The sequence below is a fragment of the Chaetodon auriga genome, chromosome 15, assembly GCF_051107435.1.
Source record: "Chaetodon auriga isolate fChaAug3 chromosome 15, fChaAug3.hap1, whole genome shotgun sequence".
Lineage (NCBI taxonomy): Eukaryota > Metazoa > Chordata > Actinopteri > Chaetodontiformes > Chaetodontidae > Chaetodon > Chaetodon auriga.
The window spans coordinates 20,250,067-20,266,610 of NC_135088.1; the positions used below are offsets into that span (position 1 = coordinate 20,250,067).

The 16,544-nt window shown below is 44.3% G+C and overlaps 1 protein-coding gene across 1 annotated transcript; it reads right to left on the reverse strand.

Moving 5' to 3' along the window:
• Positions 1-1,462: 1,462 nt before the first annotated feature.
• Positions 1,463-15,357, reverse strand: ywhag1 (3-monooxygenase/tryptophan 5-monooxygenase activation protein, gamma polypeptide 1). The gene is made up of 2 exons (XM_076749824.1): positions 15,092-15,357; positions 1,463-3,613 (listed from the first exon to the last, which is right to left on the reverse strand). The coding sequence occupies exons 1-2, from the start codon at positions 15,176-15,178 to the stop codon at positions 2,957-2,959; spliced, it is 744 nt and encodes a 247-aa protein (XP_076605939.1). The 5' UTR covers positions 15,179-15,357; the 3' UTR covers positions 1,463-2,956.
• Positions 15,358-16,544: the final 1,187 nt, after the last annotated feature.

The following is a 16,544-nucleotide window of genomic DNA, read 5'->3' on the forward strand; positions in this document are numbered from 1 at the left end:
TTCACCAGCTCTGATATCATCAGTGTGTGTGGACTGCAGAGAGAGCAGGTGGTGTGTTTTTTTTTCTCCTTAGCAACAGCTCAGGATTGGCTGGTGACAGCACCTTAGACTATGGGTTGTCCAATCACATGTGAGGGTGTTGACTGCCTTTCACCCATTCGCATTCACCAGCTGTTCAGTAATTAGTTCTGCCTCAGTGATTGAACATGCTAATTAGTCCAATTGTAGCTCTTGATTGACATCAATTTACAGGGTTTCAGCACAATCATTCCTGGATTGATCAAATCTATTCATTGTGCTCAAAGACCGTTTGCTTTGTTATTTCAGCTGACTTACCTGCATAGAAATTTCTATATTTAATCTGAAAACTGACAGTTTGTTGCCGGTTGTCCTTGTCCTCTTAATGTTTTATGAATAATGCAAAAGTCTGATGGCTTGACTCATGAATTTATTAGGCTATGTTACTCAGACGACAGCCATTATTTGTTTGAGTTTAACATCACCAATTCCATAGTAATCAAGGCCTTGAATACATTCAAATAATAAGGAAACTGTCTCATTCACTCTCAGGTGACGTGCATTCAGACCAAAACTGTCCTTGCCGCATACTGTTTAATAGTGCCACATTTCTGCCATCCAGAAGCAAATGAGATCTCCTCTTTGTTAGCCATACTAGCAGCATTAGCATTAGCATCATCAGTCTGCCAGTCTCCTGAACCTTTGTCTAGCTGGTCCCCCTTGGATGAACTGGAACAGCTGATGTTTCCAGTAGTGCCATCATCAGGTCAAAATTTCAATCAAGCAGCAAGTAGCTTGTGTTAGCATGCTAACACAAGATGTTGAACATGGTTAACGGTTTACCTGCTAAACATGTTAGCATTTAGCACAGAGCATCACTATACCTTACTGCAGTTTCACAGAGCTACCAGCATGACTGCAGTCTTTTTGGATTCAGATCAGAGCGGTCAGCCATGTCATGTTTTCCATGATTCAATGTTTCAAGCTTAATAAAACCATGTGTGGAATAAATGAAGAGAGGGAGAGACAGAAATCCAATCATGTGTATTCCTGATTTCAGAGATGTTAATGAACCAACTCTATTTAGCATCTTGTCATTTTGGGGGGGGGGGGGGGGGGGCTAAAGAACACCCCTTACACAGAGCTGGATGGAGAGTCTTCTGTGTATATTAATGCATCAGTGATAATAATCCACTGATGTCATATTTTCACCCGACAGCCCCGAGGTGACGCATCATTTGACTTAATTTAGTTGTTTGCTGCAATGTAGCCTAGAGAATTCTGCAGAGTTTTCGTATTAAATCTACAGTATTTTAATTATTATGTGATTCTGTTACTGCTGATGGACCAATACATGACAGACTGCCACTGTCAAATACCAGACACCGCTATGTTTCCTTCACTTCCTGTAACCCTTACCAAGAACTGCATGTCACCATAGCAATGTCCATAACAGATCAATTTATTGTTAACAATCACTGTTTTGGTATAGCGTACTTCAGCAAATGGAGTAAAGAAAACACAGATTAAAATAAGGTCTAGCTAACAATCGCAATAAAAAGAAATAAATAGAAAATAATCCAATTAAGGTCTAGTAATTCCATGTTCATATGAATACATAACATCTACAGTATAAGTTAATAAATTGAAGCTACTGTATAAATACATCACCAGCATGCACAATATTGTATTATGGAGAATATTGGAGCAGTTATCATCTTACACTGAAGAAACAGTATAATAGGCAAGTGCATTTCTTGACCAAGAAGAAACTGAAGACAAAGTAAATCCACAAACCTCAAATCTGCTTTTAGAGCTTCCACTAAACATTGCATGTGCTCTGTCCACAAATTCTACTTAGTTCACTAATCAAATCTGTGGTTCCAGGTGCCGTTTCAGAGATCCTACTGATTGTTATGAAGATAGCATAATTGGAGAATAAGGGTGGACTCATGATAGCGTTCAATCACATTTTTTTTAAACTTCCATTCATTTTGTTTTGCTATCTAGCTCTCTGCGAATCAAATCGTTCCTTACAAACATAAGGAGCCAATAGAAGTTGTTATAGTAACGACAATACTGACAATAAGAATTAGGTGTCCAAAAACAGTTAATTTATTTAATAAAGCACATCAGCACATGAGAGGGACAAGCTGCACTAAGTTTACTTCATGAATTTGTCTTTTTAGTTACAGTATGACTGTTCGACTGAGCTGGACACATACCTGACACAAAGCAAACAAAAACATTTTTTATGTTATCTTCAATAACAGAGACATCCTGCTTTTCACTCAACGATCATAGTGTGGTGCAACTAAAGATGTCGGTACGTTTGAAGTTACATGATGACGTTCGACACCCCTACAAGCCCGTCTTCCTCTCTGTAACCCGTCTGCTCTCTCACTCGCTCTCTCACTAAGCAAGGCCATGACATTCAAGGTTACTCTAATTTTCTTGTTGCTCAAGCATCGGAACTCAAATCTCTGAATGCTCCTCCCCTCACCAAATACAATAAGACAGCTCAGCTTCATTTGCGCGATAAGACCAGTCTCTGCCAGTGTGAAGGCATCGTTACCCAATAGTCACACTGGGATGAATGACAGACCTCTTGCTTCTAAAGTGGTATTTTGGCAAATGCTGCAGAGGCTACCAAGGAGGGGGTTTTTATTCATTTTTTTTAATTGTAAGTTATTCCTCAAACTAAAATTGTCTTCCCTCCTCCTACTTTTTTTTTCCACTTTTAATTTGTTGAAAAATAAAGAACAGCAGCCGCGTTAGTACCATCGGCTAAATTGGCCGCCGATGTCCCACCACCCGCCCCTCCCCCCCTCCCTTTTTTTTTTAAATTTCTAAGAACTTTTTAACTATTATCATTATTTTGTCATCATTTGTGAGCGCGCGTGTTGTGTTGGTTTGGCAGAATGAGGTTTTGGACTCTTTAGTTGTTGCCCTCTCCTCCCTCGTCGTCCTGCTGGTCGCTCGTCCACAGCGTCAAGTTGTCTCGTAGCAGCTGCATGATGAGAGTGGAGTCTTTGTAGGAGTCCTCGTTGAGGGTGTCCAGCTCGGCGATGGCGTCGTCGAAGGCGGTCTTGGCCAGGTGGCACGCCTGCTCTGGGGCGTTCTGGATCTCGTAGTAGAAGACAGAATAGTTGAGAGCCAGGCCCAGGCGGATGGGATGGGTGGGCTGCATGTGCTCCTTGCTGATCTCGTGGGCCTCACTGTAGGACTTCTCGGAGGACTCCACCACCGAGGCTCTCTTCTCCCCCGTGGCCACCTCAGCCAGGTAGCGGTAGTAGTCACCCTTCATCTTCAGGTAGAACACCTTGCTCTCGTGCTGCGTTTCGTTGCAGTTCTTGATCAGGAAGTTGTCGAGGAGGTTGAGCACGTCCTGGCAGACGGCCTCCAGCTCCTTCTCGATCTTTTCCCGGTAGGCCCGCACCATCTCGATCTTCTTCTCGTTACCGTCGGCTGACGTCTTCTGCTCAATGCTGGAGATGACGCGCCAGGATGAACGCCTTGCCCCCACTACATTCTTGTAGGCCACAGAGAGCAGGTTCCTCTCCTCATTGGATAGTGCTTCGTTCAGCTCTGTGACCTGATGAAACAAGAAGGGAAGAAAAACATGCAGGTGTTAGGATGTCTTCTTATTTCAATCGTCTTACTTATGTCAGATACGTGAAGATGTGTCTGAGCAACATTCAGCAGCTGACAATGGGACACATGCTGCGAGGTTTGACTACTGCTACAAAAACCAATTTAATCCTCTGTGCACAAACTACAAATTAGAGCAATCACAAGCAGCACGGACAACATCAGCAGAGACACACAAAGCTACAACCCTGAAAACTGTCACAGATGCCTCCAGACCAGCTCAACATCCAAGGCAACAATCACTGCATCCTGCAGGGTAAACCACGCCTCCAGCTCACTGACATCACCCCCTGAGGTGGCTCTTGATTGGCTGTCCGCAGCTCTGAAAGCGGGTTTTGTTTTTGTTTGGACAGGCTTGTGTCTGGCTGGAGGATTTAATCCATTATACCCCACTGGGACTGTGCAGCAGGGGCATCTTTACAGACCTTTTCTGAGTATAAAGCCTGTTGTTACTTTCTTTTTCAGCGCAGAATTCAGTTGCATGAGCATACCAAAGCAGGGGGCCCCAGCCGATCACATGGAACAGCTCTTCACAATGCCTTTACTGAACGCTATACTGGTCACCATAAAACTACATTGTGAGTCTAAAACTGAGGCGACTGTGCTAAGACTCCATCTATATTTTAAAAAATGATGCTGGCTTTAAGCCGTTTTGCTTTTACAACATACAGTGTCATTAGATGATACTGGCTTTAACCTTTTGCTCCCAAGACACAAGTTGCAAACCTGAAAATCCACACCATACTTGGTGTTTCGTTCAGTATTCAGAAACTCAGCAACATTTGGTTTGACCTAATCTTCATTCGGATTCTAAAATTCATTGAGGCGCTGTCGCTTAACAACAAAAGAACTGCTTCTCTTTTTGGGTGAATAACACTTTCCAGCCATGCTAGCAGCTCCATGCTAGCAGTACTTAGGCACAGCAGTGCTTTGAGATTTCTAACATCATTATTGTAATTAATCTTCAGGGGTACATGAACGCATGTGCAATATTCATGGAAATCCATACCATGAAACTTAAGAAAACGTTCTTTCTTATTCTGCTGTTTACTGTCAGGTAAATCTGTCTGCTGAGTTTGTGTATCATCTTATTTGCCTTCTCTTAACCGCACTATGCTGCAGTGTCAGAGAGGCGCCAACAGGTCACTTTTGGAACCTTTTAAATCACATAATAAGACAAATATCCCCTGGAGTCTGTACTGCACGGTAGTGCACATTCAGCATCCTCGACACGTGGCAGTGCCTCAGTGTCTTCCTCAAGGACAGACTAGTTTAAACCTGTGACCTCTGAGATACATCACCGTCACTATGAGCTAGCAGTTGTGTCATTCTGCTTTGGTTTGACTCCTGCAACACACATCAGCTGCTAATCCCTGTTCCAATTATTACTGCAGTCTCTATTCATACAAACATATGACTAATCATGTGTTCATCTGATGAACTCATTCCTCTAAGTCCTTATATGCATCTACACCCACCTTTCATGCTCAGTGACACAAAGTAGCAATCACAGCAATGGTTCAATTCAACAGACTGATCATAGCTTCGAATATCAATACTTGAACTGTAAAAGGGAAGGAGGAGTGGAGGGTAAAGAGCAATCAGCGAATCGGTGATGCAACCTCCTGTTTCCATGGTGACTGCAAAATCTGCTTTGTTTGTGAGAGCCATACTATCTGTGCTGGAGACACTGGCCACAAGCTGCTAATGGCAAGGATGCTGACATGGCTGATGTATGGAGAAAGCTGCAGCACAGTAGGTGTAGAGAAGTGCAAACAAGCCATTTCAGATCTCACACCTTTCAGCCATCTCATACACTGAGAGTCAGTCCTGACGATGTCCTGCTCGTGGCTCTATACTGGGCACAAATGATTCAAAAGCAAAGAGCCTGCACGTAAAACATGGGGAGACTCCAAAACCAAAGCAGCCTTTTCACTTCAATGATGCTTCATCGCTGCTAATGCAGGCCAGAGGCAGAAGAAGGTGATGCTAGTCGGTTGGTTTGTCTATCAAATTCGTAGTGCACATTTATGCTGCCCAGAGGATGAACCATTTCCCTAACTGAACACTCGATGTGCTTCCTTCTCCTCTATCAGATCAGACTGTCAACTCTATAACTTAATATATGAAACATGGTTGAGTGCATGTCCATGAAACTTTGGAAGGCAGTGTCAGTCAGTGAGTCAGTCCGTGAGTCAGTCCACCATTTTTGGTCCAGGCTGAAATACCTCAAACACCATTGGAGGGGCTGCCATGAATTCAAAAGGTTCCTGGAGGGTACATTCTAATGATTTTGGTGATGTCCTGTGTTTTCTTCTAATGCTGCCAGAAGGTCAAAGTTTTCATATATTTACGGCTCCCAAGCGCAACATCATCAGGCCAAAACTGAATTTGTCCAGTGCTTTGGTTTATAATCAAATACCTGGAAAACTAAAGCCTTAGCTGCACTTTGTGCTATGTGCTCAGTAGTAAATGATGGCATGCTAAACTGATTGTGAACCTAGCAAATATTACCTGCTAAAGTAAATATTAGCTGCAATGTTTGCATTGCCACAGTGAGCACGTTAGCATGCTGATAGTAATATTTAGCTCAAAGCAGTGTTGTGTCTAAATATTACCTCACAGAACTGCTAGCATGGCTTTAGACTCAATGTTCATGGTCACCAGAGGGTGAACCCAACTGGCTCTCCTTTTGTCCTGAAACTGAGAAGGGGCCAAAAATCTGGAAGGTAGATTACCATGAAATGTATTAAAAACCACCAAAATCCCACAGTATCTCATGACCAATTCCTTCCGGTGCCACCAAATTGGTCCAAAACGTAACTTGTGGCCAGATTGCCAGGAAATTTTTAAGTTCCACATTCCCCATTGGGAGCACACCTTTGAATCCCATGACCTGTTCTGTAGGGCAGCCTCTGAATATGAATATGAATGTGAACAGGGTGCCAGCAGGACTGTAGACTTTTGTGCTTGTTCACTAAGGAGTGTCTCCACACAAGACATTGTAAAATTTACAACTGCCATAAATAAAATGACCCCTGTACTGGAGAAGTATGAAGACAGACAAACAAGAAAATGACATCCATTGCGTAATGATCCCTCTTACGAGCACAGGAGAAAGTCACCCTGCCCTCAATTAGTCATTGCTGAAGCACAGCCTCAGTTCTACACTGCTCTACACCTTAGCCCATTAAATTACAATTAGTGTAAAGGGGTAGCGAGTATCTGACCTGCAGAGAATGACACCAGCAGAGTGGGTCAGTGCTGGAGCAACAGAGAGGTCAGAAAAACAAGGCCTAAACACATGTCTGTAAAAACATGGCAGCCTTTGTTTCAGAAGGCTGCAGGGTGAGCAGAAAGCCCTGACGGAAGCTGTGGTGCGGCGATGACAATAGAGCTCTGTCTACTCATAAAGCTCATCAATCGCGCCTGCTCTCTCGTGACTCATCCTTGCACAAGGCAGTCAAACTTCCAAACAACTGAGTGTTAATACAAACAAAGGCCAGGCAGGACAATCAATAATTTCCTCTTTGACAGCTCTCTGCATGCCCATTAATATCCACAGGAGAGACGCAGTAAGAGCTGCAGGGCTGGGGGACTGAGAGGATATGTTGGGCCTAAGTATAGGCTGGGTAAGACCTCGATGCCCGCCACCTTACATCTCCATTTAATGGATTACGATTCACATAATGAAGGCTTGCCACAGTCCCAGAGCTCCCCATTTTTCTTCCTGTTCCACGCTTTCCTTCTGTCTTTTCCTTGCTCATTTGCTCTCACTCCCCAGCCTCTCCTAACCTGATGTGACAACCCCCCTGCCGACCCTCTTTCAGGCAGCCGAGCACAAAGGCGCCGTGGACTACCTGACGTCACTGGCGGTGTGAATAGGGCTAGAGCCTGGCGCAAAGAAAAGGGGGATGCAAGGCAGCGCATGTGTGCGTCTTAGTACTGGTGGTGGAGAGAGAGGCGGCTTCAAGTAGCTCTTTGTTGCTACGCTACCACATATGACAGTAGTTTTTCTGTGATTACAGCTGATGTGTGTATCCAAAAATAAAACACAGAAAGGGCTGACCACTTAAAAGGAATGAGCAAGATGTGTAGACCTAATTAGGCTACTGGACTGGTATGGAGAGAGGCCAAACGCAAGTTAATGCAAGCTGAGGTCGCTCTGTTAGTACTAGTTGTCTGCTCACATAAACAAGACAGAGAAACACACTCTGACCTAAAGTGAAAGCAAAACAATAGCACGATTACATGCTGGTACCGATATTACTGTAAGCAAATAACAGCTTATATAAAAAACATGGGTGTTCAGGGCAAGACTGTTATGTTCGGTCCATGAATGTGTCTCACCTTTCTGGTCATTTTATGATGGCACCTCCCAATTCACTTCAATGACACCAATGTTACAGATCTGACTGAGTACAGTAACAGGACACTGTTACTTGACTTGGTTGATGGTTGACTACTCGTTTCCTTTTGTACAATTACGACTTAGTCACATTAGGTGACTTAAATACAAAACATAAAGCTGGGGTTTCTGCTCTCAGTCTGGAGGCCCTGCAGACTCATCATATTTTGACTAGTGGTGTTACTAACAATGACAGTGCTGAGATTATTGTATAATTGCATTACTAATACTTGGTCACAGACCGACTCAGAGACACAGGCTGACATTTTTAAGGTCGGCCCATCTTCTAGCTATCCCGATCACTCTGTTCATATGTTCCAGGTCTGTAATAATCCTGTAAACTCATTCAGGGGCATGAAATCCCAAACAAATAACCCTCATCATGCTGCCCAAGCAATAAAGTGACATCTTCAACTGTTCCTCAACAAACAGGAAATGTGGTGTCAAGTGACATTTCACTTCACGAACTAAGATGAAAAACAATAAAGACAAGAGCCTAGCCAAAAATAAAGAAACTAAATAAACATTTTTTGCACACTAGATCAGAGAATCTTAAATTTGAAGATGGTCAAACGGAGTCCTTGGTTGGCCTAGAGTCCATGCTGACCTTGCTAGTTGTGCCACGCTCTGGTGACAGTATTAATGAAGGAATGGGACACTGAGGGTGATTCTGTCTATCCAGAAAGAATGCTTTTACAATTTTCAGCATCTGTGGGCAGTGGAGAGGCTGCTGCCACATCTCATCTCATACAGGCTCCAGTATCTGATGAGGCGATAGGCTACTAGAGGTCCAGTTTGTGTATGAAGGCCCATCAGGCACCAGAGGAGAAGGATTTTACAACTCTTGAACGTTATCAGTGACAGTGATCTTTAGTTTCGATAATCTTCATAGAAAAAGGTAGACACACTGCAATCACATTACAAACTAGAAGAAATGTGGGATTGCTTGCATATATTAATAGAGGTACGCTGCACAGCTGTATCACTTAAAGGTGTCCTGTGGAGTTTTTGACCACTAGTAACACTATAGAGCAATTTTACGTACTCGTGTCAGCAAGCTAACAATGCATGATTTTAACATATGTTTACTTGTGTCAACATTTGTGGAACCTCAAGGATACACACACTGTGTTTTAGTGAGAAACACTGAATGTCAACAAAATCTTTGTTAACAAGAAAACTCAACAGGGTACCATCAATAATGAAAAGCTGGGCTTTAACACACTGGATCATTGGATCAAAATTCATTCATGGAATCTGCGATCAAAAAACTAATTTGTTGTGGGGCATAATGCATTTGAGTAATCTGGTATAAATAATTGTAAGTGACAACAGTGGAAGAGAAATCTGAACATCCTAAAAGCAGACAGACTGGACATGTTTTCACTCTCCACACTGAGAACATGTTTTCAGCAACTGGAAAGGAGCTTCATGAATACTCTGTACTTATTACCTTTTAAGCTCTTCTTGCTCTCCTTAGAACTATATTACAGCTGCAGGTCAGGGTAGATGTGTCAGTGTGATGCCTTATAATGCCACGAGCATCTCTGCCCCTGCACTCACTGACAGTGAGTAAGCAAAAAGGAAAAGCAGACATCATAGCATCTGAACTGGATGATGCTACAAGATAAGGTATGCTGAACTGGGAGGGGAATATTCCTCAGTTCAATTCTGCACACACTGCTGCAAATGGAAGTAAGGCTGTCAGAAATGAACATGATTATAGTGTGTGCGTAGGTGGGAAAGGTGGGCGTTTTTCGTAGTGCCTTTGTGACTCACCACTAAGTCAAGATTCATTTCGGGACATCCTGAAATGTCTTGAGATGACATTGGCTGCATTCATAATTGAATTGAGGTTTTGGAGTATGTTCATACTTCAGAAATACAGAACTAGACGTTTAATGCTTCCTGTGCCCCCTGGACAGAAACTCCAAAATGAGGATGATGGATGACGATGAACTAGAAAAAGGAAATGGTGACTGAAAAGAAGACATTTTCTGGGGCTATAACCCCATTTCCTACTTTAGCACACTGATTGTAGCAATCAGTATAAAGGAAGCTCATCCTAGCTCATTGTCAGATCACAAAAAATAAGAAAATCTCTTTGCCATTCACACTAAGGGCACATTTTGAGACTAGAAATCTCATTTGATCTTGATGGTATCTCCCACAAGATGCATCATCCCACACACACCCACTCCTATGGAGACTAATCACTCCTACACAGTGTTTTCTACTGAAAGTGTGTCCTGCAGCAAAAATAAGACACAGGTAGCCCAAGGTTTTTGATATAAGCAGTGAGAACTCAATGTGGGTACAAATATTATGGATCAGGTCCCTGTTTCCCTGGCAGTTTATGTTGTTTCTAACAGCAACAGACAGATCAGATGCTTGAGTATCAGACTTCAGAGTAGCAGTGACAGTATGACTACGCATCAGATCTGGATCAGTGATGGAAATGCTGTTTACACGAGAAACTGGGATGTTGTTTGGTTTAGATTTTTGCACTTCAACAATGAATGATGTGAGCACTAAGACCCACCTGCACTGGGACCTGCAGGGTCACTCACTAACTGTACAGATATGAAGAATATACCTTAACAAATAAACATCTGTTTAACAGCTTGTCTTAAAATGATTCCAATGAAGGCAGTCTGATCTTTAGCTGCTCTGCTGCATTTACAGACAAGCAGACATTTGTGAAAAAAACTAGCTTTTTATCCAGCACAGCAAGAATGATATAGTACAGTCAACACATATTACAGAAACATTGAGTGTATGGAGCAGCTGCAGCATCTCAGTGCATCTGTTAATGCACCGAACGGACGTTCATGGGAGAATAATGCATTCAGTTCATTAAGTGTGATGGAAGCCTTTGCTCTCTGTGCCATGCACTTCCTAAGACAAAGAAATCAGCCCTCCAATCGGATGTGTCTGAGTGTGTGTGTGTGCGTGTGTGTGTGCGTGCGTGTGTGGGTGTGTGTGTGCGTGTCAAGGCTAATTCAAAATAATGGTGTAAAATCATCACCTTATATCAGCTCTGGTCACATGGTTAAAACCTTCGGGCTGCTTGTATCTGAGATCTCCCATCTCATTCTTTCAGAACCTACCAAATGTCATGACCGTAGGTGAGGGTTAGAAGGTAGACTGACAGGTAAATGCGGGGACAGCATTATATAAACCATAGAGCAGGACAAAAACTGCCTCTTAACTCCTGTTGCTATGGTACCCTGGATGCCAGATGCTGGGATACGTAATACCCCTTTCAGACCAACACAGTGAAATGGGTCAAACCCACATCTGCGGTTGATCTGAGTGGAGCAACACACATCATCCAGAATGCTTTCTTGATCCTCATCCTAACCAAGCGTGAGCAGGACACTGCCTATTCCTGGTGACCAGGATGAGGACTTCAGTGTGTGTAATAGGAATTGGCTAGTTACAAAAAGCGAAGGAGCGAGAAACGGAGGGTGAGTGACGACAGAGAGGAAACGAGAAGCTGAAACTTGACCCTCACTGTGTAGTTACTTTATGTAATCTAATTCTGCGCAACTATGTAACTCTGCGGTCTAGCAGTCATTTGTATTGAGCTGCAGTTGCAGACTGAAGTCTCTGTGGACAGTGACACTCAGGGATTAACTTGTGAAAGCGGTCTCAATTGAATCAGGTCAAACCCGGGTTGAACACGCGTTCAATAAAGCACATCGTATCCAGGTTTGTATGAAAGGCCTTGTGTGGCTCGCACAGGCTAGCAACGGCTGCCCAAAGTAGAAAAAGCAGTTTCCAACATCTCCTGAATAAAATAAAATGCCTATGATTTGAAATGAATTTGTTACAACACGCAAAAACACTGGCATGTCCCTTTAGATACTGCAGAACAACATCGGGATTCTTCTCATTTCTTATACTAAAACTGGTGTACTGATGTGGGTTTATCAGGTCAGCCTTTAAGAATGAATCACTACCATAATCAAAGGGCTGAGGCACTGTGCCCATGTGGATATGATGTAATAGTTCCATTAGATATGCATACTGTAGTGCTTTTACATGAATATTCAATATTCACAGTCACTCATGAAACGACTTCTAAATGTCAACTGCAAATGATTATCAAAATTCAGTTTCCTTCGCACTATGAACACTTCCTCATGAGCCAAGAAATGTTGCATCCCCAGACGCGGAGTAGAATTTGGGACGTGTGGCTCCGACAACAAGCACATCATCCTCATCTACATCCAAAGGACTTGAGGTGGGACCTTTGGGCTGCTCAGAGGTACCGAATATTTGTAAGTTATAACATTTAGCACAGTATTGGGGCTCAAAATGCACATTTCTCAGAGAGGTCTGCTTTTGTGAATGTCTGTGGCTTTTAGTATTAACTCATTTGCAGTCAGAAGCATTTATTGAACGAGTAAAAACCTCATTTTCAATTCATGTGGCTTTCTCATCCACAAGTAATTTCATTTTCGGACTCTTGAGCAAGGCTAATAGAATCACTAGAGAGCCACACATAGACGTGTTGTGCTCTGCAGATTAAAGGAGAACGCACAACCGAATGACACTTCAAAATATTTTGCAGGCAACAGGGTCTGCATCTGTGATCAGTTACTGATGCTCAGGGTTCTCACAGACAGAAAGAGGACAAACAGGAGTTAAGGCTGCTCTCAAACCTGTGATGTCACACGTAGCTCTTAAAAAAGAATTTGGAAAAACATGGGAGACCTGCTGATGTCTCTCTGCTGGAATGTTCTTTGTTTGATGTGAAAGAACTAAACCTGTCACTCATTTCGTGTGGGTTTGAAATCACAGCCTTTTGATTTCTAGCTTCCGAATAATGACTGTCCCAGATGATGAGAATAACTTCTACGCTCTTCAATTCCCTTTGTCCCTGATCCCTTCGTAAAGAAATGATGGATTAAGTTATTGACGCTGTAAAAAATACTCTTGATGGTGACGCATGCTGTCCTGACATCTACTTTATTATCTCAAAAAGGCAGCGGTCCATTAACATTATCGCTCATTGTGGCTGGGCCTGGTCTCTGAACCTGAGGTGTTCCGGTCCTCCTGAAGATGGGTGCAGTGTTGCCTTCCGTGATCCTGACTATCTGGTTCCGTTGCCACCGGGGCGGTAACCATGTCTGCAGTGGCGAGGGATTCCCCTCAAGTAATGGGCGAGGCAGCAGACACACCCCAGTGCCCAGTGCTGCAGAGAGACTGGCTGGGTGAGGGGCAGCTCTCTTCTCTGACTCGACACAAATGGGAAGGGGTGGAGCCGGGCCCCCTCAGGCATTGCCACTACAGCCTGGTCCTAGAGAGCCGCAGCACACAGCGTGGCCTTTAAACACGCTGACAGCTTACTTGTTGACTCTTTGGAGTTGAAGCCGATGGCGCTTCCACTAATCGTGCTTTCTCTAACACAGTCGCTGCTGTTTGCAGCCTGGGCTCACGCTGAGGCCACTGCCAGTAGAACTGTTAATAAAAGCAAACAGATACAGCTCTGAAAAAAATCAGAGTGATTCTATGATCCGTTTTAGATGGAAATGAGAGACACCAAGACCAGTAGCCTCTGAATATACAGTACTCGGACATTATCACCACAAAGTCACCATTAGTAACCTCAGGCACAAAATGCTCTCCTGCACAGACACCATGGCCATTGTTTTAAATAAAGGAGAGAGGGCCTTCTCACACAGCCCAGTATCCCTGGACTGCTCCTGCCAGTGTCTCCACGCCTCTATGATCTGACTGCCCAGACGGTGCTGATATGGAGAGATGCAGCCTTTGTGAGGCTGTGATAAAGCGCTGCCTGTGAAATGGTGCACTACGGGTGGGCCTGTGCTGCATCCTGGCAGATGCTGCGGCACGCCTCTGTGTGGGAACCTGCTGGAAGAGGTCGAGGACGCAGGGATGCGGCTGCTACACAGCATCGATCATCGCGGCCGTGCCACAGTTTGCAGCCATACAACAAAAAAAAAAAAGAAAAAGAAAGGAAAAAAAACGAGCCATTTGCTGCAATATGACATCCACGGAGCTTTCTGGAAAGCTGTCCGTCCACCAACACCCACGTCTGAGAGGTGAACGGTTCGTAGTTTGTGCGCCGCTTCTGCGCAAATCGATTGCGATCAACCTTCAGCCAGCGCTGCTCTTCCCAATGCGCCAAATGTGCAGCGACAAGAGGGCGACAGGCTGGTTATCTGTCCACACCGAGCCAAAGAAGAGAGCTGTTCCACATGAAATCAATGGCTCGTTATTTGGAGCTCAGCATCATGTAAACCGGAACACGACGCCGCTCTCATCATCATGGTACCACCTCGCTCGCCCTCTGCTCGGCCGCTATGCGCATCTTTCCATCATCATTTTCATTCTCTCTCGTAATTGAGGTCACATTTGATCCGGACAAGACGGGCGAACCACGTCTTGCCGTTATTTGGTGCTTTATTCCCCTCGGTTCTTTCAGAGCCGAGCAGCCTGGCGAAAGGCACCGCCCCAAGATCAAACAGTCCGCATTTCAGGCGACCACAATCCGCCGCAGCAAGCCGCCAATAAAGCCTCGGATTTACACTAAATGACTCATTTTTACTGAACGCCATCGTGTCAAAGCGGCGTCACCAAAGCCCGTGAAACGGATGGAAACGGGTGAAATGTGGACACAGGCTTCACGGGCCTTACAAGGTCCTATTCAAAATGATGTTGCCCAAATCGTATGAAAGCAGTGTTCCATCGCGCTCGCACCGACGCCTTTCTCTCACACGCGCTCTTTAATCTGAACTTTCATACACCAGTTTTGCTTTGGCTTCACCGCTTCAGTCCAAATGTGCTCGACCGCGGACGCACGGTGCCTTGTCTGCGTTTTCCTGCCCCCCCATGCTAGGTTAGCTAGCTTTCCCACATTTCTCTCTCTCACACACACACTCTCTCTCTCACACACACACACACACACACGCGCGTCGAAGCGGCTCTTTACAATAAAAATGATCCAGAGGAGAAAGGTCACCACAGAGGAAGCCTACTTACCGATTTCATGGCAGCTGCCATATCATCATACCTCTCCGCCTGCTCGGCCAGCCTGGCTTTCTGCACCAGTTGCTCGCGGTCTACCATTTTGGATGTGTGTGTGTTGCTGTCTTGCCTGTTTCGGAGCTAAAAATCGTAATATGAATGTTTTAATGCAGAGTAAAGGTACCGGGTGCTCTCGCTGCAGCTGCTGCCTGCTGTCTGTGCGCCTGCCGACGGGACACCCCTCCCCCTCCGAGCACTTTCCCTCGGTTGTGTCACCACCCAAAAAGGCGTGTCCTCACCGAGTGATGTAACGAGCCTGGCAGTCAGACACACTCCGGCCTACTGCCACAGTCAGCCGCTGGAGGCTTTGCACTGCACATACCCAAAGAGAAGAAGTTCATATATATATATATATATATAGTGGAGGCGTTAAAGGCTTCCTTCCTTCTTTCAAGCACACTGCTCACAGTCCAAGTGCAAAGCTTGATTACCAACTGTCCTGAGCCCCGAGACGCTCACACGCTGCTCCAAAGGCCTGACACTGACTCAAAGAACATGCACCACTTAACTACTAACTAACTCTTGGGGCCCCTTGTTGAGGAAGGGCCCTGCTGTCACAGTCTGGCCTCTGTTATGTCATCTGCTGTAATGCTGGCATTGTTGATAATCCTCAGTTAATGTGCGTGCTGTCAGATTACCACACACCAAACTTCATGTCATGTTACAGCTCTGGATTGGGCGCTATGCTAAGAGAGATGGAGGAACGGGGTTAATAGGAGCTCAGCAGCTCATTTCCACCCAGGGGTCAAGAAGTAATGCCGTGTCCAAGGCCAACCTGTTCTGAAATAAGGATGTGCAGTATGGCGCAAGATAGTGTTCCTGCAAAATGTCTCACTCCTACTAGATACTCTCATATGATTTTGCGTCGCTGTAAAGAGTGTGGAACTTTGAACCAGGAGAGGCCGAACACATGTACTGCAGCTTTCTATGTAAAGCAATGGTAAACGCACCATTTTCACCAAGTATAGGACAATAAAGGCTCAATGTATAATAACTGTAACAGATCACATTGAAACAATGCTACATATTTCCTTTTTATTTTATTAATGGTTTAAGTCATGCAGATCCTGCCCTCAGGTGTGTGTATCTGATAAAGAACAGACACACCTGTGACCATAAAGCAGCTCATATCTTCTGTTTGGCATTGCTGCAGCGGTGTTGCTTGGCAGTGGAGAAGCAAAACTGCAAAGAAGCTCCAGTTTAAAAGCAAAATGTTGAGAATTCATCATGACAGTCGCACTTTTTACTTGAAAATAAGACATTTTGTTCATATAAAGCAACTTTTTTGAATGTGTGGAAAGAAAAAAATGCTTTGTTCTCATGTGATTCTGAACTGGTTGTGAAACCGTCATTGTAACCATGGATATGCCATTTCCTAATATGTCTGTGGATTGTAGAGATTGTGAGT